The sequence below is a fragment of the Lepidochelys kempii genome, chromosome 6 (genome assembly GCF_965140265.1).
Source record: "Lepidochelys kempii isolate rLepKem1 chromosome 6, rLepKem1.hap2, whole genome shotgun sequence".
NCBI lineage: Eukaryota > Metazoa > Chordata > Testudines > Cheloniidae > Lepidochelys > Lepidochelys kempii.
Window position 1 is genome coordinate 72,171,283 of NC_133261.1, and position 16,322 is coordinate 72,187,604.

General features: G+C 44.9%; 1 protein-coding gene across 4 annotated transcripts in view; it reads right to left on the reverse strand.

Annotated features, from left to right (window-relative positions):
* Positions 1–853: 853 nt before the first annotated feature.
* Positions 854–16,322, reverse strand: part of ITPKA (inositol-trisphosphate 3-kinase A) — a 50,786-nt gene continuing 35,317 nt past the window's right edge. For 2 of the 4 annotated variants that reach the window (XM_073348708.1, XM_073348709.1), the window contains 5 exons: positions 15,634–15,847; positions 12,752–12,956; positions 7,069–7,170; positions 5,745–5,816; positions 854–4,676 (listed from right to left, as the gene is read on the reverse strand). In XM_073348708.1, coding sequence (XP_073204809.1) covers positions 4,473–4,676; positions 5,745–5,816; positions 7,069–7,170; positions 12,752–12,956; positions 15,634–15,847 — 797 coding nt within the window. In that variant the 3' untranslated portion in view covers positions 854–4,472. The remainder of the gene's footprint in view (positions 4,677–5,744; positions 5,817–7,068; positions 7,171–12,751; positions 12,957–15,633; positions 15,848–16,322) is intronic. The other 2 variants (XR_012159455.1, XR_012159456.1) reach the window with 2 other exon arrangements.

The window sequence follows — 16,322 nt, forward strand, 5'->3', positions numbered from 1 at the left end:
AGCCTGCCTGTAAGTACAAAGCTGTACTGGTTCCCACCGTGTAGAATTTCACTGCTCTCTTCCCTCTATTTGCAACTCCTTGGGCTTCCCCAGTAAAAACAAGGAACACTGGAAGTGGTACGTGCCACCAGGGTCTACAGGAACAGCAGCAAACTCAGGGAGAGAGCTGGCGATTGAGTCTACTCCCACCCCTTATGCTCATTCCAAAATAGCAGGATTCTCTGAGGATGCTATTTCCATATTTTCACCCTACCCTTTCCAGAAGCAACAGGATTTTTGGAGCAGACACAAGTGACTCAATGCCCCTTCCAAAAGTTGATAAAAATAATTAATTGCGAGAAACCATTGACAGACAAGACTTTCCCTTGAGAGACAGTAGGATTCCTTCGTCATACACTTCCCAGTTCCTCCCAAGAAATCTTTCATTGCAAGAGATGGAACATTTTCTAGACTGAGCTCAGTTAAAGTGGAAGTAAATTCAAAATGACAGCACATGATGTGACCAGTTAAGACAGTATTTGTTCTGGTTTCTCTTCTAACCTTCAGGGCTCAAGTCCCATTATATCAAATATGTCTTGGGTATTGGGATGCACTCTTAGAACTCCTACATCAAACACAGTTCTTAGACTATGTAAAGAGCAACAATGAGAACAAAATGCAAGCTGTGGTGTGCTGTTGCCCTGCAAAGCCAATATAAAACATTTACCCATCCATCAGCACAGCTACCAAACATTGCCTTACAGGAACTTCAAAGAAGTCCAACAGAAACATTTGGAGAAATAATCTCCTGCAGGGTTTCTCTGTGGAGGAGAGAAAAAGAAATCACAGTTCAAGTATCAAACCATGTTGGATGGCTTTTTTTTCCCCAAACTCATTTATTTGGTAACATACACACCTTGGAATAACAAGTACTCAAACGATACAGTCAGAATGTCAAAAATGACCTTGGTCATAATTGCACTGTAGTGTTCAGAACAGGATGCACTGTAGAGGATACAGGCCATTAGTTCTCAGTATCTTGATAATAACAAACAGTAATAATAATAATACAAAAAATAAGCAAGGGCCCTCTGAATTGTTTAAGGGTTTGGTCCAACTCCCAGTGAAGTCTTTCCATTTACTTCAACAGGAATTGGATCAGACCCAAAGTGACTTCTTCCCTCTGTATATCATCATAAAAGGGATTTCAATTTAAATTTCTTGGGCTGAGTTTCATCTGAACTTGCATCCTTAAGGGATGGACAAAAATCAGTTATTTTTAATTCAGTTTAACTATTTCTTTGCATTTCTCTATACTGCATCTTTCCTCCAACGATCTCAAAGCACCCTACGAACAATAATTAATGAAGCCTCACAACATCCCTGTGAGGTAGGTAAGTATTATTGTTCCCATTTTACAGATGGGAAAACTGAGGCATAGGAAGTTTGCCCATGACCACAAAGCAAGTCAGTGGCAGAGATAGGAAACAGTCTAGGAGTCCTGGCTCCCAGTTCCATGTTCTAACTGCTGTACAAAACTCCCTCCCCTTTCTTCTTTCATATAACTGACTCCACAGCTGTCTACCAGCAAGTAGGAGTTGGATTGTAGCTTCTTCCAAACTAGTTCTGGTATAGGCCAAAAAGCCACTTCAAAACAACTTTGCTACAATTGTCATTTTGAAATGGACAGAGTTTCACAGCTCGATGTCTCTTGTAATAAAGCTTTTCCTTCTGCTGTCCTTTCCAACAAGTGCACAGGAATGGATCCCTTTCCATGACAGAGCACTTTCCCCTGAGATTGTCTACTGCAAAATACCTTTTCAAATGGCAGCACTGCTGTTTTTGGAGCTATTGCTTCCGTGTTGCCTCCAACTTCCATTTGGAACTGTAGAACTAAACAGATTTGACATGAGTCCTAGATAGATCTTGGTTTCTAAATTCTGCTCAAAGGAAATTCATCACCAATTTTTCCCTAGAGCATGAGGTTGCATAGGTGCAAAATGCTGGCATATGTACTCACGAAAGAAAGAAATTTAACTCTCACTGCCAATTAAAACTAGACAGGACAAAGTGTTATTAAATGAACCTTAAGTAATAATTTTGCACTTGCAGGGAGAATTGCTGCATTACCATCTCTAACTTCTGTGATTTTATCATTTTTGTCCCTGTTATTTCAGGCACTCCTGCCAATCACATGATGAAAACCAGGGGTTTTCTCATCTAATTATCCCCTGTAAGAACTCAGATTCAAACTGTAAAGAACAATTTGTGTTTCCTAGTCTATTTTAACCCGTTCTCTTGAATCATTGCAAGCAGGGTTGTTTTTATTAGGGCTATGGGAAAGTAGGAAAACATTTTCACCATATTTTTGGCAAATTTCACTGCAGGTCATTTTGCTATCTTAAAATATTTCACAACCTAGGGACATTTGGAATAAAACCATGCATGCTTTCTATGAAAGACTGCATTCACTTGAAAAGGGGCCTACATTTTCTGTAAGTCATGTCCTATTTCAAGCGAACTTGTACCTTTTTCAGCTCAAAAACAGGACCATTTTCACTGAATATAAACCCCAAAAGATTCACAAACATAGGGAAAGTTTTGAATTTTCAACTAAATATAAAAACAAATTTCAGATTTTGAGCAATTTCAGTTTTGGTGTAAAATACTCACACTGCTCTATTTCAATTGCTTCCCCAGTAGTACCTTGGATAACTGATCTTCTAGGTCACTGTTGGCATGGTCAGCACTATTAACATCAATGCTTTCTTTAATGTAGATGAAAAATAACAGAAGTTATTAAACTTGACTGGGCTCCAACTTCATTCCAGTAAATGAACCAAAGTGGCTTCCTTGAGAAGTTATCCTAGGCTCCTCAACCCTTAATACAACCATTACATCATGTACATTTAGCTCCAAACAAGAATTGTACAGTCTCCTTTACCTCATTTTGCAGTGATCATTGGTGTAGTGATTCCTGACAGAAGCAAGGAACTACTTTCAGTTATTCCAAAATTTCTGAAGTTTCTTTTGACTACAGTTGTATTGGCAAAAGAGAGTGATTTCTGATCAACTGATGTTGCTTAAACAACTTTTAACTTCTAAAGAAAGTGATTTTAATGACTATATGGTCTTGTTACATGGCAGATGGCTCCAACTTGGAAACTGCACTGTCAGATATCTGGATATGGGATGAGCACAGAAATATTCATTTGTATTGTGGTAGCACCTAGAGGCCCCAATCAGGGTATATGGCACAGCAATCAGACCTCTAGTCTAGTAATGTAATACCTTGCTTTCAAAAGTGGTGAATACCTCATGCTTCCAAGGAAGAATGCCCATAACAGATATAGCCAACAGTGTAATGATGTTTATGGGGATACAATTCCTTTCTGATCCACTCAGCTTATGCCCTGACACTTTCGGTGTGGCAAAAGAATGAACATGGCACCACCAGGAAATCTGACCCACAAGCAAAAAGATGGAGAGTCTAAGCCTTGGTGTAAAGTGGCATGTTGATAACTGGCTTGCTAGTATTTAGATAGATTTGGTTTTTTCTCTAAAATAACTAAGCCCTTGAAAAATTAATTTTGCCCCCCAACCCACCTGCTAAAGAGAGATGCCATTGACCTTTCACAAATGCTGTCCAGCTGCAAGAGCCAGCATTACCACTTCACCAGCCTCTCCAATATCATACACAGTTTGAAAGTCACACAGTGCCAGAGACAACCTGGTGCTATTTACTTAATGGGCTACCTGTGACCTCATTAGGAACTACCTGGAAATAGTTAAGAATGTTCTTAGATAAAAAAGAGGATAGGCCAGGGCAGGGAGTAAGAGAAAAGGTCAACAGCAGCTGTCCCTTGCAGACACTAAACCAACCACTGCCATGAACTATAATCACCCTTCTCCCCATGTTTTCTGGGCCTCATTCCTGGAGGATTTCCCATCTTGCACACACTTGTAATGTAATACAATAGCTGGGGCGGGCCTTGCCTAATCTATAACATAAATGGCAGCCTAGTGACTTGGGGTTAAGGAGCAAACACTCCTGCTGTTTTCAAAGCAATGCCATCCAGTGGAGAATTCTGCTCAACCCTCCCCATAACCTCAAGCAATCTGCCATTTACTCTGGTTCACTAACAGGTAATCTAGAGTCACTTTGGTTCATCTGAAATCAGAGTCACTCTGATTTACTGTACAAACCTCCTGGATTCATGCTGGTTTGGTTCCTGAGTTTGGAGACCCTGATTCACGGAGGACCAATCCGAAGTTAATTTGATTCACTAACGACCAATCCTGAGTCACTCTGGTTCATGGAAGGCCAATGCAGTCACTTTCATCATGAACAGTCTGGGTCTGAAAGCAGCACCATTTTTACTGCAGTAACCCCAGGAGTTTGGAGAGACTTAAAGGAGTTTTACCTCTAATGGAGAGGTCCTAGTAGAGTAGAAGGTTACAAAGCAGCCCCATGAGTTTGTGTGAGTCTCTTCTCATCTTTCAGTGATGCTGTCCAAGATACTAATCAAATTGTCCAATCCCAGCAGGTACCCATCCTCCCGGTTGCCTTCCTGCCAGGGGATCCTGTGGTCCAAGGTCTGCCCATCAGGGAGAAGCGTGGTCTTTCCAAAATCAATCAGCCATACATTGGCATGTCCGCTGTCATCATGCACAAAGAGTAGTGAACTTCCAATGACCTGCAGGGTAGTGATTGGTGATGATATGCACAAGTGTTATTAATGTCTCCCTGACCCTCCCACCTCCCTGCCCCATAGGCAAGGCCCCATCAACTATACCTGTACAGACAAATGACGACTGCTGAGCTGCAAAGCCTATATAATGACAAGCAGTATGCCAGCTGCTCATTGTATCCTGACTGCACTGTACTGATATAGGGGCACCACAGGACAGGACTCCAGCAGAGAGGGAACAGAGGTGAATCTTTAGCTCACTGACAATGTATCTGGGTTATTTGGGAGGGAACAAGATGCCTGGAGAGAGATCATGGCCCAAACCAATTATTGATTAACAAAAATCCTGCCAGCGGCTAAGGGGGAATTACTGCCAACAGTGTAAAATAAATGGCCAGATCTCAAAGCTTCAAACAAACACACAGTCTGCTAAGGACTGTTGCGCTTGTCAGAGTGATCACAGATGACAGCCTCGCACCTGGCGTAGTACAGTGAAGTTCCTAGATCTGGCTCAACTCTCCATACCCACAAATCTCATAGCCTGCAGTGTAGTAAATACACCAATAATGCTGTGTAGCTACCAGTGACATCTTCTCTACTACAGTGCCTGGTAGGGGAAACTAGGGAACTAATTTACACTGGTGTAAATCAGGAAGAACTCCACTGAAGTTGTTAGTCTAAAATCAGAATCAGGTTCTGCCACCGACCAAATGAGAGACCTCACAGCACCAGCACCCCTAGCCCGATTCCTTCGGGAACCAACCAGGAGTGGAGTAGCTGTGAGAAGCTAGCACTAGAAAACCATTCCTTACAGCGAACTCCTGCTGGGGGAAGCTGGGATTGGAGGACTTGTCACCTCTCAGCTGGAATAATATTCTCTGCTCTTGGGAAGGAGACTTGGTGGCTCACGTGATGTTAACACGTATTAGTTCTCTGCTCTGCGGTACTCTCCTCGAGCCCCTCTCTCGCCAATAGGGTAGTCTAAAAGCTTATCTGAATGGCAAGCTGAGGCAGCAAGGAGTCCCCACACAGGCAACGCTGCCCCCCACCCCTACGCACTCACCCACAGCTCACCTCATGTCGTTTAAAGAAGTCTGAGGACTCGAGGATGAGGTGGATATCATGCAGACGCCTGAGGTATTTTTTCTGAAATGGGGGGGAAAAATCCATGCACATTTTAAGGTCACTTTGGGGAGGGAAAACAAATAATAAGAGGAAGCGAAATCAATCTCTGGTGCAACTTCACTGACATCAATGGTCTTACGCCAGGGATAAATTTGCCACAAGGTTGTCACTCAATACATGCCCCTACAAAGGCTCACAATCACCAGTCTGTAGGCAGGAGAGGGGGATACTTGACTTGCAATGGTCGTTATAATGGGGAGATGCTCTTCATTCTAGGACACACCCTTTAGGCTCATATAGCCCAAAACCTGTTCTAAAAACTATATTTCAGAAACCTGCTTTTTCTCAAACCAACACAGTAGGGTGGCATGAGGCAAGGACTTATGTGAACTAGCTTCACACATCCCAACAAACTCAGACTCCTAGCTCTGGAAGCAGTGGTGTGTCACCTGGCTGCAGAACCAGGATCTTAAGGCTTCAGCATCCCTCATTTTAGCCAGAGGAACGGATATGTTCTGAAAATCCCTCTCTCCCCCCACAATGAGAAGTCTATTTTGTTAGGAGAGGGAGAATGTGGGCCAATTTGGGGCCTGTCAAACTGTTTTCCCACTGCCCAGCACTTTTGATAACGTGGGGGGAAAATGCTCCTCAAATGCTACCCTGTGTTACCTGGTACATTTGAAGTGCTGGTGTTCCACTGAAGCGGCCTCTGTGTGTGACAGTGGAATGAGACAGCAGCCTTTGAGGTCATGACACATATTATATCCTGCCCATTGAGGCCACAGCACAGGCCAGCAGGGAAGGAGTTAATATTATCCATTCAAAGACCAGGGTGTGGGAGTACAGAAGTTGCTTTTCAAAGTTTCACACAGGGCAGCACAATGCACCACCAATCTCCCTCCTGCTCCCACTTCCTGGCTTTGTCTTCACTAGATTAAATTTGTGAATCACAAGTTTCCTTGTTAACACACCTTGTGTTCAGACACCAATGCCACAGTCATGACACATCACGAGGCAGTCATGCACTCTGAGGCAAAGGGCAAACCACTTGTTAGCTTGTCTCACTTTTTGCTAACTCAAGGTGTCTGCAGTGAAAAAACACTGTCACAACCAAATCACACTCACCAATGGATGATGATCTGCCAGCCCCTATCGGTAACCCACTCCTTCCATCCAACCACTCCCACCCTCTGGATTTCTTCTTTGGAAGTTTCTGGTCACATGTCACAAAGGGGTCTGAAAGAACCAGAGACTAGTACCGCTCAAGACTCACCAGAATAGTTGTGTTGCCCTCAATGAATTCCATAAAAACCTGGAAAACTTGCTCCCGTGTCTTAGTTGTTTTGAAGTTTGTGTTACATGTCCCATCAACCCTCTGCACACAAACACAGAGAGAGAGAGAGAGAGAAGGGTTTATATCATATATAATTCAGCCAATCAGTAAACCTTCCTGAATCATCAACAGCTCAGTCTATCTGTCATTAATCAATAGAAGAGGGTGGCTGGGAAGAGATGATAAATCAAGCAAGAGCTGAAGAGGAAGAGAGTGAAAGACAGAATACCTTTGAATAACACTTGGTTTCCTGTTGACTGCACTTTCAAAAGACCTCTCAGATATTGTTAGCCTGTGGGAGGGTTTCCCTCTCACCTCACAAGGGACTGCAACTTGCTAAGTGTAGTGGGTCAACCACAGGGTGCTCTTTGGCTGCACTCTCTTCTAGACTGACAGGTATCCCCCCAGGGTTGTGTGTGGGAGGGGATATTCTGTGGTCTCTCAAACCCAGTTTGTGTTAATCCACCTCTCTTTCAGTGGGGAAACCACAGGGCTGTGGGTGGGACTCTTAATCCATGATAAAATATCTTTTCATATTAGCATGTTCTAAGTCACAGAAAAGAAAGTTATTTGCTGATCATAAAAACTTGGTATTTTCAACAACATGGCTGTGTTGTACAAGCATGCGTGCCAATGTACAAAGTATGTAAGTAAATTTACAAGGGAAAAATGTGTGTGGGAGCATGTATTTAATTGCATCTAGAAGAAAGTTTAGAGTATCTGTGTATTTGTAATGCAACTACACATGGCAATGGGATGCAGATACGTGTGTCTGTAGTTATCAGCTTGTGTCTGTGAGGTTGTATGTGTATGAGATGAGTGTGTGAATCTGGGCACATCTGTCAACATGCACTCTGGGTGACCTTCTGAATATCACCATGTCTTGTGGTAAACCCAAGACAAACAGCTACAAAGGGGGGGGGGGGGGGGGAAGGATGTAGTAATTAGTCCCAAGGGGTTAAAGGGCTCTCCCTATCCACTGAGGAGAGAGAACCATGGACCACCCAATAAGGTTCACCTGGAAAAGGGGTTGCTAGGGAACCAATTAAATTCAGCTGCCTCCAGCTACTTGAGACCCTTTTAAACCCTCCCCTGCATGGAAGGAGTGGGGGAGTGAGAGGAGCAGGGAAGCTAGATACTGAACCCGGCCCTTGTTGCTGCCAACTCTGACAGGCAGAAGGGTTACAATCATATAAGAAAGTTAACTGACTGCATGGCAAAACTAGTCATAACACCCTCCCACTTCACAGACTATTTTACAGCAGAATAAACTGCTTTTACTCCAAGACTGTGGGCCACATTTGAATGCGGTGGTGTAAGGCCGATGAAGCATGTGCAAGTTATGCAATTGAAGTGCAGTAAGTAGGCAGGGGAATTGAGGAGCAATCTGAAGTGCTGTACAGTGGCACACCAATGTGTACGGAGGAGTTTGGAATGTCAATCTGCTGTCTAAATGGCACGCTAGCTGTACGTGTCTGTATTCCAGTGACACCAGCAAAATACCAACGGGAGGACACTTGTTCTGAAAACGTATCCCACAAGATTTTAATACTCTAACAAAGCTTTGCATGGCTGCTGTGTTCTAGCCAGGTAACACTTTTTTATTTTAATTTGTGGTTGCACAAGGCGTTTGCTCCCTTATCTTTCAGAAGTGCCTTCATGATTTTGTTACCCTACAGTGGCTAGTTGGGAAATACCAGGCATGCTTGCTGCCTTTATGCTCCCATTAAACACACATCCAACTCTGAGCTATACCATCCCTTCCATTCTAGATCATCTGGCTTGTGCCTTAATCCAAAGAGCAGCTGGCATGGCCATGCTCAAACCACATCTGTCTTCCCTGAAGCCATGCCTCTGTCAATCACTCCATCAGTCCCTTACCATACCTCCAGTGTAAGGGCTTCTCTACATGGGGGTTACTACACGACAAGCCAGGGTGTGAATCTATAGCACACAAAGCCTTGAGACCCCATTCAAGTGCCCTCCATACACTGTACACCTCCCCAGCTGCTGGGCCACTCTTTGCACCTTCCACCTCCCGAGCCAGTGCCATTGCTGACCAGGCATGCCAGGGGGAGCAGATTTTGCCACCCTATGGGATGGTGCTGCTTGGACTCTCTTCCTCCAGTGGGGGAGGTGCAGTTCTGCATTGCTCCTGCTACAGTGTTTTGGCTACATGCCACAATCTAGCCCTAAAACAATATATTACTATTTTATTATTATATTATGCCTTCCAGGCAAGGATCTAAATCGCTTTACAAATATTAATGCATTACAATCTCACAGCGCCCGGGGAGGAAGAGAAGTATGGTCATCCTCATGTAATAACTGCAGAAACTGAGAGGTTAAGGGACTTTCAATATTGCGAAGTGGGTCAGTGACACTGAGAAATACAACCCAGAGCTCCCGATTCCTAGCCCTATACTTTAGCCAGATGACCATCCTTTCACAAGGAGACACAGTCTGATAGACTCCATTGGCGTTTGCACTAATGGAGCCATCAGCCCTGCAATTGATTACATTGTTCAGACTGTCACTTGGAGAGAATATTCTTGCTTCTGAGGCTTGCAGGCACACAGATCAAGTGCCTTGTGCTCTAAGACAACCCAAAAGGCTCCACTTATCTTTCCTGCCTCTTGCATTAGAGACAAGTCCAATACTGCAGTGAGAGTTAATAAAGGGCTAAATAAATCTTGACTTATTTCAGGGATATGGACATGATGTAGGAAAAGAAGATGCTGCAGGATGGATTAACCACAAGAGAAAGTACCCAGTTCAGCAGGAAGGAACACACGTAGTGAATAAAATCTCATTTGGGGACCACTTCACCAAAGGGCCTTGATGATTTCACTCTCGTTGGTTTTCAAATGAATGGGTGATTGTCTCTCACCAACCATTAGATGGCATCACTGGTTCTCCCTACACGTACATACCAGCTCACCTTTCAAAATGGGGACCTCTGAGTTTCACAGCATGACTGCTCCCTAATTTGAAAACAGAACTGGGATGTCATGAGATATAACTGTGCTCCATATGACAAAGTTGTTGTTCTGTAACATATGTATGTAAACAGACAACGACAAGAGGTCAGGCTGCTGGTAGTTGGGTGGCCTGTGTTCCAAATATTGACTTGCTGTGGAGCCTGCACAACACATCAAACCTCTCTGCCTCAGTTTCCCTAATTGTAAAATAGGGATAATACCACCCAGCTAACTGCCTCATAGGGGTGTTGTGAAGATAAAAGTAATGCCTGTGGAGCTTTTCAAATATTTCATGCATGATTTAAATGCTAAATACTGTGGCCCAGATTGTGCCATTCTGGTACTGTCCCACACCAGGAGAAACTCCAGACAACATTGTGCGGTGGCCCTTAGGGCGGTACATCATACATGCTCAGCCAGCCAGATCTGGAAGAACCTGCTCCAGGGTACACACTATGATTGAGCGTTTCCTGTGCACGAAAGAGAAAGGCTCCTTGCTCTCTCTCCCAGTCTCGCACAAAAGCCCAGAGTAATCTGCCCCTATGAGTCATCTGCAGTGACTAGGATGCATTGGAATGTCTGCAGAGAGCACAGGTATGGAGTGTTGATTCCATCACAGAGAAGAACTAAAGACAAACTGGATACTATTAATTTAGGCTTAAATAGAGACTGGGAGTGGCTAAGTCATTATGCAAGGTAGCCTATTTCCCCTTGTTTTTGCTAACCTCCCCCCCCCCCCCCAACGTTCTGGTTAAACTTGGATTTAAACTTGGAGAGTGGTCAGTTTGGATGAGCTATTGCCAGCAGGAGAGTGAGTTTGTGTGTGTGTTTGGGGGGGTGGGGGTGAGAAAACCTGGATTTGTGCTGGAAATGGCCCACCTTGATTACCATGCACATTGTAGGGAGAGTGGTCACTTTGGATGAGCTATTACCAGCAGGAGAGTGAGTTTGGGGGAGGGGGGGGTGAGAAAACCTGGATTTGTGCTGGAAATGGCCCAACTTGATGATCACTTTAGATAAGCTATTACCAGCAGGACAGTGGGGTGGGAGGAGGTAATGTTTCATGGTCTCTGTGTGTATATAATGTCTTCTGCAGTTTCCACGGTATGCATCCGATGAAGTGAGCTGTAGCTCACGAAAGCTCATGCTCAAATAAACTCACTCCCCCCCCCCCCAAAACTCTGCACAGATTGAAGCCCAGGTGAATGAGATGAGACTTTGCTGCTACCCCTATACCTATCTCATTCACCTGGGCTTCAAACATGGAATTGTGTTTTAGACCAGAAACCCCAGCTCTGTTATCTGACCCTGTACATGTCAACAGTCTGCCAGAGAGCTGAAACATGCTCTGGTAAAAATCCTGAAGTCAAACAGAGCAACTCTGGTAACTAACCCCTTATATGCAGTCAGCATCCCATAATGGACACTCACGTTACCTTATCACTTTAAAAACAAAATAACACTAGTGCTTTCACAAGGAGCTGGATTGAGTCTCCAGGGCCCCCTCAGAAGAAATGCCATCCCAGACCACACCTGTCCATACGAAAGAAGTCAAACTAGGCCAGACAAGACCAGACCAACCTTGGGAAGAAAAGCCAAATCTACACCAGCTGGGCGGAGAAGCCAGCAGAGGCCTACCTATGGGCCAACCCTCAAGCAACCCCGACAGCTATCTCCAGTATCTGAAGGTGAGACTGGAGCCCTGTATTTTCCAGGTGGTTACCCATGAGACTCTGAGGTGGTATTTGCCCGGGGGGGAGGGATAGCACAGTGGTTTGAGCATTGGCCTGCTAAACCCAGGGTTGTGAGTTCAATCCTTGAGGGGGCCATTTAGGGATCTGGCGCAAAAATTGGGGATTGGTCCTGCTTTGAGCAGGGGGTTGGACTAGATGATCTCCTGAGGTCCCTTCCAACCCTGATATTCTGTGATTCTGTGAAGTGACGTACGCCCTCAGGGTATGGTGAAGATCGTTGGAAGTTTTCTGCAACACTGAAGTAACATCATGAGATGTAAGGACCAACCCCTTCTTGCCTGAGAAGGACTGGAAGGGGGGTTATAGCTGAAGTCTGAACATTTGGGGTTCTGGGTCTATTGTGATTCCCCTTCCCCCCATACTGGATATCTGCACAAAGTGAAAGTGATTTGCCTAGATACTGGGACTGCTACATGATGTTTCCACATTGCTTCAGAAATGTGCAGGGTTGGAATAAATCTGTTTTACTTCAATTCACTCAGAATAAATCTGTGCGCTCCCAGGATGGCTACTGGGTAAAGGTTATGGCTGTGAGTAGGAGGAGGGGATTATTCCACCAGTTCAGAATTTCCCCTTATATCAGTTTCACTTTCTTTCTGTCTACACCATGATGTAGCTATTTGGTTCTTTTCTCAATGTTCCTGCTGTTGTTCTCAGAGCAGTCAGTGTGTGTTCGATGGGTTTCACATATTTCTTGCTTCACAATGCTTTTCTCATCATTGCCATAGAAGCTCTAGTCACAATCAAACAGACCATGCAGCTCCAGGTAGGGAGTCACACTGTCTTTTTGGAAACCGGGCTGATGATGACGACAAGTTGATCAACCAACAAATCGGGCAAAGGAGTGAGTCTACTCAACAGGAAAGGACAGCAGTGGAAGTCGCTCACCTTAATCCCTTCTATCCTGAAGCCCAAGTTGGCACTGGAGCTGATGGTCTCTCTCCACTGCATGTAACGTGGCTTGGTCACCGCATGCTGCGTGTTCTCCTCAGCTGTGGGCGCAAGAGGATCCACCTCAATCATCTTCTTGTACATGTCCTTACGCAGCTTTGGCTTCTCACGGGCTTTAGTCAGCTCCTCCTCCAGGTACGTCCTGCAAAAACATCACAACCCAACAAGACAGTGAGAACCCCCTTGGAATCTGAAACAATACTACCACCTTGCATTTCACTGTCATCTTCCAGCATAGGATCTCAAAGCACTTTACAAACTTTAAGCCTCATGCATTACACACCAGTGAGGAAACTAATTATCACCACCACCCCCATTTTACAGATGGGGAAACTGAAAAACAGGGACAAAGTTCTTGCCCAAAGTTACTTAATGAGTCAGTGGCAGAACCCAGGACTTCTGACTCTCCATCTTTGCTCTAATTACATCCTTACCTATAACTAAATCCTACAGCCCTCCCCTAGTTATAGTGCTTGGAAGAAACACTGGATTCCCATTAAGAAAAGGAGTACTTGTGGCACCTTAGAGACTAACCAATTTATTTGAGCATAAGCTTTCGTGAGCTACCGCTCACTTCATCGGATTCCCATTCTGCACCATGACAAAGGAAAGCAAAGCTCAAATAGACTAGTGGTAGTAAACCCAAGACTGAATGAGCCTGATGGAGACTGAACACCTCTCTCAGCTCAAGAGAAAGGAAAAACTAACTCCAGGCATGGCTACTTTTAGAGGCCCCTGAAGCCTTGTGAGGCTACATACGCCAAGCATCGCACAGAAAGGGACAGAAAATAACCCTGCAGCTGATTAAAAAAAGAAACGAGTAAAGGAAATTATCTGCTGGACCAGAGCTCATAGCAAAGGATGGCCCAGGGTGAGATTGAGGGGGAGGAGGGGAAAGCTCTGCCCATGTGAGTTGCCAGTCACTGTCGATTGTGCAGTTATTCAAAATAGAATTGTGCATGCCCTCTGAGCTCCACTGGGCTGCTTGATCTAGGCTCTCCCTCAGTGGGGCTTGAATATACCCATGGACTCTTCTAGGCTCTTTGACTAGGGAGAAATAAGTGGTAGCATCTCCCAAACGCCATCCACGTGGGTCACTAAAATGACAGTCACTCAGGCTATGTCTTCACTGCGCAGTTAGCCCAGGCAATTGGCACCCTAGTCTGAGAACCCGGGTTAGCCTCCCCGTCATGAGAGCGTTCTTAGAGCAGAGCTCTTCCCATGTTACTGCATCCTCAGGAGTTTCTGCGCTTACCCAGGTGTGTCTGGGGGCATATCCCATGGTTCTTTGTGAGGAGATGCTTTAGGATTCTTTCCCAGTCACTTGTCAATTGGAGGAGAATCCGTCTCTCCTGCGGGGGGCAGGGACCCTGGGAAGGCACTAGAGGGACCATCAGCACTCAGAAAGAAAAGGAGTATTTGTGGCACCTTAGAGACTAAAACTTATTTGAGCATAAGCTTTCGTGAGCTACAGCTCTGAAACCTGTCATCAGCACTCAGGGGATTTAGCTGGCATCCTCACTGCAAAGCAGGCGGATTCCAGCCCAAGATAAAGTGGAGCTTAAGATTTTAACCCGCCCACCCAGCCAAGTAAACTACATGAGCTTAAAGCACCTCCAACCCTAAATTTGCTGGGTTTACTGTGTAAATGGGAGCGGGGGGTTGGCCTAAGACCTGGGATAAAAGCCTAAACTAATTGTGCAGTGAAGACCTTCAGAGTAAACTGTGCAGAGCTGGGCACAATTTCTGTCCTTTCTGTCTACACTAGACTTTTTTTTACCTTGAGTTAACTGACTGACAGTTTACATGAGGTACTTAACATGCTTTTTGTGGCTCATGTGGACACTCCCTCTGCATTAAGAACTTGAGTTCACTGACAATTAACTCCAGGTAAAGAAGTCTAGTGAAAGGAATGAAATAAGGAACAAATGTTGACATTTACATTATCATCCGAGTCACCCGCTCACTGAGATGCATGGGGCAGTTCACATTTCTCAGAGTCATTGTTCCAGGCTCTCTGCAGACTCATCTATTTATTGGTGAGGCTTGGTTCACATTTTTTGAGGGTTTTTTTCACAGCCACAACAACTAGACACTTTAAAATGCAAGCGGAGATTCTGGAGAACGAGATAACGGAAACACAGAGGTGGTTCCTAGGCCCTGACTATCAGTCCTGTTCTCCCAGGCAGGAATAGCTGCACTCCCAGGACTCACTGACAGCTTTGGAGAGGAGATGTCAGGTTACAGTTCAGTTATCCATGTTTGGGGAAGGGAATTTGACTCTTAATTTTTGAACGATATTTTTTCTCTCAGAATGGTTAATAAACTGGCCATAAGTGAGCTCTGTTGCTTGGGTTGCTTTTTTCTTCTTCTTTACTCTCCCTAAGTCAAGTCCTGTCAGGCAGGTGCAAAGTAAGCTCACATCAATCTGCCCCAATAAATAAGTCAGCCTTGTCCAAGATAGCATCTAAGGAAGAGAAAGAGGTCAGTGTCCAGAGGCTAGGTAAGTCACACTACTCCAGGAATGACCCCACCCTTGACCTGGGTAGGGCCACCCTATGTAAGGAATCATCCTCCCTATAAGCTTCAGGATATCTTCCAAGCAGAGATTTCCCACTGCGCCAACATCCATGTGAGGTGTTTTGGGAGTGAGACCAACTAACTCATGTCACTAGTAGGGCCACTGCCCAGGCTTCAACCTGAGTCCCCAGAAATGAGTGCTTCATCCATCAGGCGCATCATCACCCCCAGCCCACCCATTCCCCAAATTAACCACATGTACTGTATGTAGAAAGCAGGATCCTTTTCACGTATCCCACCTGATCCCCATCTTACAGTCCATGACACAAGGCCCTTCAAAGTCAGTGAGCAAGTCATCGAGTTGAATGTATTTCTCGCCATCTCTCTCTACCACCCCATGGAAGGCAGGGACACAGGAGCGCAGGGGATCTTTCATCAGCAGCTCAAAGCACTCCTTTTCATTGTCAGAGAAGCGCTTCAGAATCGTACCGCTGTCAGCTGCCTTGAAACTCCCTGCAAAAATCGACACATGCTGATAAGGCCAGTCTTTGTAAGAGGGAAACACCTGCACTCCCTCTTCACCCACTTCACTCTCATGCACCAGATAAAGAGTTCCCCTGAACAGAAAAGATAACACACTCCTTGTAAAAAATAAAAGCACGGAATGCAAACACAGCCATTGGCTGTGAAAGTCCATTTGGACAAGTTCCCATACAGGAATTTATTGCTCCAAGGAGTATGGCTGTGCCAAACCAGGTTTTTTCCATGCTAAAGTAGTCATAAGAGAATTAACATATCTAGCTGCGCTAAAACCCACGGGAAATATAATGGGCCAGACTGCATTAAGATGCTGACAGCCAGGCTCTTTTTAAAGCTATCCAATATTTCCAGTGTGGGCTGTGCTCCTGAATCCAGCCCAAAGTCGTACCTGCAGTGCTTGTGAGTCGCAGGGTGGGGATCAGTTCCTAATCATTAAACAACAGCAATC